General features: G+C 33.7%; 1 protein-coding gene across 1 annotated transcript; it reads right to left on the reverse strand.

Annotated features, from left to right (window-relative positions):
- On the reverse strand, positions 1-7,641 carry LOC126722436 (AT-hook motif nuclear-localized protein 7-like). Its single transcript, XM_050425591.1, has 6 exons — positions 7,083-7,641; positions 2,963-3,030; positions 2,719-2,850; positions 1,262-1,423; positions 516-844; positions 1-418 (listed from the first exon to the last, which is right to left on the reverse strand). Exons 1-5 carry the CDS (start codon positions 7,480-7,482, stop codon positions 524-526), a joined length of 1,083 nt encoding a protein of 360 aa, XP_050281548.1. The 5' UTR covers positions 7,483-7,641; the 3' UTR covers positions 1-418; positions 516-523.
- Between the last annotated feature and the right edge of the window lie 408 nt (positions 7,642-8,049).

Consider the following 8,049-nt stretch of genomic DNA (forward strand, 5'->3'; position numbering starts at 1 on the left):
ATTATCTCAAAAAGTTTCATAATTAACATCCCAACTTTTCTAGGCGTTATTTGCCAAAACAAAAGCTACAAATCTTTTAATATGGCCACATAAATCCAAATTTTTTGAATTTGAGTAAGGAATGTAGCCCCATTGATGACAAATGTCTCCACCACTGTCTACTCTCAAACTACAAACATCTTGCAAGTTGCAACTTCAGGAAACAATTTCCACAAAAACCTGTTGCTGTGTATGATAACCTTGGTCAGATTTACGCTAGGAAGTAAACATGACACTCATGCTAAAAACTACAAAAGCAAGAAATCCCAGATATCTGGTTACTAGTAAACTTCTTAAACTGCCGCCAATGCAAAGTAAGCAAACTTCTTTCTACTTCTCCAGTCAGCAATTCAGCATCTACAATCCACTACAATAACACCTAAACAGAGAAAAAAAAAATCAGTCATTGTCATGTGTGTGCGCGCGTGAGAGAGAGAGAGAGAGAGAGAGAGAGAGAGAGAGAGAGAGAGAGAGACCTTTATATCTAAGGGATACTAGCATCGACATCAGGGGATGTTATTTGGTCTGACATTGGCTGAAAGGTGTCTGGACTAACACTATGTAGAGAAGCAGGGTTCATGTTTGGCCTCACAACAAGAACGCCAACTGCTCCTCCTTGAACTGGATCCATGAGTGAAGATGTCGGTGTAGTGCAACTATCATCACCATCAGTCAACTTAGCCATATGTATGGGAAATCTTACCAAATCAGTAGGAGAAGGAATAATGGCAGATGAGGAGGACTCAATGGAGCGCCTCCTTTTGAGTTTCTTATTGAGTTTTTGCTTAAAACTGCCAACAATGAGCTGATGATATATCAAGAAAACCCAAAATCAGTCAGAGAGTCATAATCAGTCTAATGGAAATTGGAATTCTTTTTATCAATGCTAAGCATATTCTAATTGCTATGGACAAGACAGAATTCAACTGCCATAGCAAGCTCATAATGTGAGGCTTGAAGTTACTTCAAGAACCATTAAACTTGGGAAAACCAATCTTCAAAAGTAAAATAAATTATTGGAGTCTGGCAAGTTTGGTTTTACTCAATGAGGGATTATAATCTTTTATTTGATTACAATAAAGTGAACCTAACTTGTTCACTTCTTTAGCTTTTTGGTCACTTTAAGGATGGCTCCTAAGTCCTAACAGTGGATAAGGTCAGAATATGTCAATAAAAGTAGAAGACATGAACATTTAGTAATTTCGATTTTAAAGGGCCTTACTTGAATAGGTCCAGCTGCAATCAGTGCTCCTGCAATGCCACCACCAAAAACCCGGCCGTCGGGTTTAGCCAGGGAAACACTTAGCATGCCGAGTTTGCGATTTGCACCACCCTTTTCAACAAATGTATATGATCCAGATAAAGATAAAATCTCAAAGCGACCCTGCATGAAGGAACAAACAGAAACCTCTTAACCAAATTTGACCAATAAAAATACAATTGACTTCTAAAATTAAATAAAAATCTATTAAGATATAATTTTCCTCGTGCTTCCCATATCACTTATATATGAATTGGTTCCAATACATTCATTTCCTATGTGGTGCCAAGGCAGAAACTAGAGAATTCAAATATTTAGAATGATAATTGTTAACATATGGTTATACCAAAATTCCTTTTTTCAATTTTTCTAGCATCCAATCATAACATGCATCCTTCTACTCCATGCATATCGGAGCATTTCCCTAAAACAATGGACTTTGTCACCCAAAATGGTGATAGTGACTGCAGCGCTAATTTAACTGACTCATAAGTTGAACCTTCATTGGACTAGGAACTCTTGATACTTTCTAGTAACCAAGTTCTTGACAATAGTATGATTCCAGTGTCAAAGACAATGAAATCTGACAACCTGCTAAAATATAAAGACACAACAGCATTTTGGTAAAATAAATGTCCTGGCTGTGATACTAGATAGCGCTATGCATTAATCATGTTGTCAACTGCATGCTTCTTCCCGTCTTTTTTCTCTTTTCGGGGGAGGGAGAATGCAATTTATTAATTGTATTCCTGTTTTTTGCTGAAAAACATTGTTACCTATTCACAATATGGTAAGGAACAAAATTTGATTCAGGAATTCTACAACAGCAGTCTTTCTGTCCTGATGCATCCAACTTTGCCAATCATAGCATTTATCAGGAAATGGTCCCATGTAGACTGGTTTACTAAAGCATGCAGGTGGCATTATCTCAGAAGTAAAACTCCATAGGCGCATAAGAGTATAAGACCCCCCCCCCCCCCCCCCCCCCCCCAAAAAAAAAAAAAAAACCCAATCCAAATATTCCAGCAAAAAGAGGGGGAAAAAAGAAGAAGAAGAAAGCTGCAAACGTTACAAACTTCTTACATGCTGACAATATTTTCCAAAAGTAGGTCCCATAGAAAAATAATTATCTTCCTTTCTCTCTATCTCTTTTTCTTTCTTTTTTTGTTTATTTTTATTTTAGGGGGGAGGGGCTAATAGGCGGTGGACTTCACAATTTTTAATCCAACATTTGACTGACTTGAGAAATAGATGATAAAACCAGACACTGTGTATATAGTTAGTAGAACTAAAAAGACAAAATATCTTTATGAGAAGTATAAATCCAATAAAAATAGCCATCCAACAAATGCAGTAATAGAAAAAATAAGGATGGAAAAAGGAATGATAAACAAGATTAAAAGAGTGGGAGGACATGCCTCATATCTCAAAATACCACCAGAATTACCAGGTTGGCTAATTGTAACTCTGGAGACAATACCAGTAGCAGAAAGAATACAAACTGATCGAGGACCCCTTTGAGAAAATGATGCTATCTTACTAACAATATCCTGCAAATGAAATTGTAAACTCTACGTAAGACAGATAGAATAGACAACATAATAAGCAAGAATTATAGTATAAATAACCAAGCAAATTTCTCTCATATCCGCCTAATATTACCTCATTGGTCTGTACATTCACTACATGAGGGGTAAAGCTTGCTCCAGCGGTGTCTGCAGCAGACCCACCTTCATGAAAATTCTTTCAGATGTGAGAAACAAATAGGCCTCTTTAATCATAATATATGTTATGCAAAACAATTTTACATCATAACTTGATAAAAAAAAAATCAAGAAAATTCACTTATTTTTCTATAAGATCTGTTCACACACAAGATAACTGATTACTGTAGAAATCAAAATTTTAATTTTTTTTATCAAACTTATAAAATTTCAAGTGCTTTTATGTGCACTCTGTTTTAAGAGCTCTCTCCAAGCCAATCCTAAATATTTCTGAATTCTGGGATATTTTTTATACAGGTCTCTTGATCAGATAAATGCAAAAAATTGTCAGAGAGAGTGCATAGAATCAACTAGTTCATGCCACTATATGGCAAAAGAAGTACTACTGCAATAGTTGGTGAAGTTTCAATTAAGGAACGAGTTCAGCTTTTCCCAGATGGTTGGCACTTGGCATAGTGCCATCTGAAAATGAGAACAATCAACCCAAAAACAAAAATGCTTCTTTTCCAGATTGGACTATCCATTATTGCCTATTCATCACAACCAAAATAAAGATGCAAAAAAAGATTTTAATAGTCCTAGTGTCCCATAATCTACAAGTCTAGCCATTGTCATTGAAGTTATTGAACACTAAATGAGAAAGCTAAAGGCAATTTTGCTAGAGCTTATGGCCACTAATTTTACAACTCTTAATTATTAACTACTGTTCAAAAAGGTTCTTAATCTTTATCCAATCCTGCCAACAGCTATTCCGGCACTTTCCTTATTTACTCTCATCTAGATAAGCTCTTCACTTTAAAAGCTACAATATTAGAATTCCGACCAGATTTCTATAAGTGGTTTCTCCCAATGTGATTATTCTCTTAGGTTGTGTTTGGTTGGCAAGATTTTAAGTTTAGAAAGTAAAATTCTCAAAAGTTTCTAATATTATCGGTGTACTGTTGATTAATATTATGGGCGTTTGAATACCTCAAATCTTCACAATTTATGGGATTCTAAAATCTTTCATAAAAGTTAGGAATTTTAATCTCCTGCATCTTGTACTTAATTAGAATTTTAATGAATAACCCCTAAAACTAGTTAGCATTCCTATGAGGTCTCACCTACCTTAATGGCCATGTGTATAGTTTTCTACCCATTAGATTTACATCAAACTCTTTGGATTTCTAAAACTAGTTTCTTAGTACCTACCAAACACAAATCTAATTTCTAATGAATTCAAAAAGTTGAGTTTTAAACTCAGGCTAATCTTAAATTCTCAAGAATCAAAAACATTACCAACCAAACAAGCCCTTAAAGACTAGCAATCTGCTTTTTGAGCTCAGTAATTTTCCTGAGTTTTTTCACTTTTTCCTTGCGGTAAGCAATCTCATAATCATTTTCCCCTGAGTTGCTATTTAGATGCTTCAAACTCTAAAGAGAGTCTACAAAAAACTTGACCAAGCTTTCAATTTTCAGAGAGAAGCAAGTCAATTGGGTGCAAACTCAGCTGAGGATGTCAATTAGAAAACAACATTTCAGAAATAGGATTGTAAACCATCTAGCAGATGCAAGAAGTTAAGCTGAAGCAATTCTTTAAATACAACCTTGGCTATGTTAATCTCACTAGCTGAAGGAGAGATAGCATGTGAGGAACTTGACATGATATTGGAATGTAAAAGAATCCCTACTAGCTTTCTGACATACAATTCAAGATGAGCACAAAGAATTTCTATTTCTTCTAACAATACCACCATCTTTAGAATGTGCCCCTTACCAAGGCTAACATCACCTATGACCTAACCCCAAGAACTTTTGAAGGGCCGATGCCTAAAACTTAATGACTGAAAATATAAGAAAAAAGAAAAAGAAGTAACTTTGAAGGAAGGAAACCTTGTTGAGAAGACAGCAGAAGAACACAATAGATTTGTGGATTCATGCAATTCAATCTAATCATATTACAACCTCTCTCTCTATATATATTTTTTCACATATTACATGTTTTGGTGGAGAAACTTCATGAAGCTCAATGATATGTAATTTAAGAACCCAGATTTCCCTCATACTGATGCTTTTAATGAATGTCAAACATTATAATGGCCTTAATTTGCTTATTGGACTGATATGCTAGTTATTTCCAACATTTTCAATATACCTATAAAAGTAATTAAATTTGAAAAATAAAGAAACAAGGCAAAATAATCATGACAAAGCAGGATATAAGTTTAGAAAATCAATAAAATATCTGAGACTTAAACCAAACAAACCAAAATTTGTTCCGCTCATTGTAAGCAACAATTACTAAGTGAACCAATGAAAACCTAGAAAAGATATTAAACTAAATAAAATTCACCTTGACAAAAAATGTGGGATGTTCATTGTTCAAAGGGACGAAATCATAAAGCTTTTGCTTTTACCCCCAACAAATCAATTTAATTAATATTCAAGGAAGGATTCAAGGTATTTATAAGTTTGAACTGAACATCCATCCAGAGAAAAATTCTCTCATATTAAGAGACAGTTTTCCAGACTGTCAGAGCACTGTCATGTTATCAATCCATTAAAGATATGGTGAGAGAATGTTGAGCTTTTTTTTGTGAAATAACAAACTAGGTTACATTGTCATCTGAATCCAAGCAACTTCAAAATTCCAGACTCAATCTTTCTTCCTTTGATTTATCATTCTTGTAGCTCAAACATTCATGCATTGGCTAACTCTTAACTTAAAATATGATGGATGACTGACTAGTGAAATTTTACCCTGTTGGAACTTCTAAGGTACAAGTCTTCACAGCTTAACAATCGTGTCTCATGTGTGTGTACTAAAAGGCAATCAAGTTCACCTAATAAACCCAAACCCTCACCTTGGATTTTGCCAAGTACTAAAAGGAAGAATGAAATTTAAATGGTATATCTGAAAGGCCTAATTCAAATGTACAATTTTAGGTCTTTTTTATTTTTGACAAATAAAACAACTAAATTGAAGATTTATGTTGTTGCATTTAAGAAGCACAGACTTCTAACAACAAATCCTTAAACTAAAACAAAGCTGAGAAGTTTCCATCTACAATTTAGAACTAAGAAGTACAGACACTTCAAAACTCCCAATACATCCGTCTCATACTTAGGGAACACTCTGCATGTGTGACCATGTTTGAAGTAAAAAAATAATTATTTATTTATAATTTTATTTTTAAACCTTGATTTTACATATGTTATTAAAAATTATGATAGATGTTATTTATTTTGAAATTTTTTAATATATATATGACTATAAATAAATTAATTAATTGTAGTACCCATGTTGGACACAGGACACGCTTAGGACACTTTTGCAGGCCATGTCATTTTTTTTTTTTTTTGAAAAATTGCGGGACACAGAAGGCCGGAGGGACACTTATCTTTTATTTCTTTTAGTTTTAATCTTGAACACTTATCTAGTTATCTTTCATTTACTTTTTTAGATCTTATTCTTGGTTTGTATTCTAATTTATAAACATCATATATTAATCATGAATTCACATTATTATCCTTTATTACTCTTAAATTATTATATGCTTAATAATATTTAAAAAATAAAAATACATTTAATAATTAATATATGTTTAACATTGTGTCGTGACTGTACCCGTATCGTATCCGTGTCTATGTTACTGTTTCATAGGTCATGGATGTTTGCTACAACTCCTCTCCTTAAAAACTTGAAAAACCAAATTTATCTTTACAAGAGAGAAATAACTTTCATTCTTTCTTTTTTTGGGGTAAGCCCCAACAAATTTAAAACTTCAGTAATTTTTTTTTTTTTTTTGTCACTAAAAATAATTAATATTATAGATTAAAAACAGAGAAATTTCAGTTAAAAGCCAAATCGTCCTGTATACAACTGTGCTAATCCAAACGTCATTCAAAAAATTTACAATCTATCGAGAACAAATCAAACAATAATAACAAACAACAACAACAGCAACAACGTAAAATCACCAAAACCATACACATGAGACAGTCATAATTCATATCAAACAAAAACAAAAGCAAAAAAAGCAATTTTTCAGTATTTTCTTGAAGCGCAAGAAACTCACCGAGAGAAGCGATGAGCTGGAGTTTACCAGAACCACGAGGCCTTCCTCGGCGGCGTTTGGTTGCGCTTTCAGACGAAGAGCCAGGTGGCAGTAAAACTGGTCCCACCACCATGTCGTCCCCACCACCATCCACGTCATACTTTCTCGGCGGTCCTCTCGTATTGTTCTTTTTCACCGCCACCAGTTCCAACCCCGTCAACTCTTCTGTTTCCGTGTCCCCCACCACCACAGCTCCGTCGTCTCCACCGCCCAACTCTGTCTCTGCCTCCTCCACCTCCGCCTCCTCACCCGCCACCCTTTCCACCAGTGCATTGTTATCATCATCATCATTGTTGTTACTGTTCTCCTCGTTAACCACTATAGACTCAGAAACTACCGTACTTGTCTTATCCTCCTCCATATTCAAAAATTCTCAATGCTTAAACACACAGAGAGAGACTGTGTTTGGCTCTGACAAAGAACAAGAAAGAGTTTTTGAAACAAAAAACAAAAAACAGTTCAAAAGGCGCCAGGAATTTTTTTTTTTTTTTTTTTTTTTTTCTAAAACAAAGGCTTTTTGCTTTCTCTGTCTCTCTGATGGAGAAAACAACAGGTCGGTTGGTACGTATTTATAATAGAGAGGGAGTGTGTATTTTATTTTTTATTTTATTTTTTGTAAAATATCAATAATACCCTTTTTGACAACTTTAAAATTTGACTATATATGTGAAAATTTAAGAAAAAAAGAACATAAAATAATTATATTTCTTTTTTTAATTCTGTATGTATGTAGTATTGATGAGGAAAGAATTTATTGATTAATAATTAATTCAATATTTTATTGTGGTAATTAAATCTGAATTAATTTTGTATTCAAATTTGATTTATTTTATTTCCAAATATAAAGAAATTAAATATTAGGAGATATTTGCTACATTTAATTTGTGCATATTTTGAGATTTAATTTTGAATTTTTAAAATTTGATTC

Source organism: Quercus robur, chromosome 1 (assembly GCF_932294415.1).
Source record: "Quercus robur chromosome 1, dhQueRobu3.1, whole genome shotgun sequence".
NCBI classification, from domain to species: domain Eukaryota; kingdom Viridiplantae; phylum Streptophyta; class Magnoliopsida; order Fagales; family Fagaceae; genus Quercus; species Quercus robur.

Bases quoted from the DNA above. Each gene is read 5' to 3' on its own strand.
- LOC126722436 (XM_050425591.1), bottom strand. From the start codon at position 7,482: ATGGAGGAGGATAAGACAAGTACGGTAGTTTCTGAGTCTATAGTGGTT. The intron at 3,031-7,082 runs GTGAGTTTCTTG...ATTTTCATGAAG, and splicing joins CCAGCTCATCGCTTCTCTCG to GTGGGTCTGCTGCAGACACC. The intron at 845-1,261 runs GTAAGGCCCTTT...ATATATCATCAG, and splicing joins TTGCAGCTGGACCTATTCAA to CTCATTGTTGGCAGTTTTAA.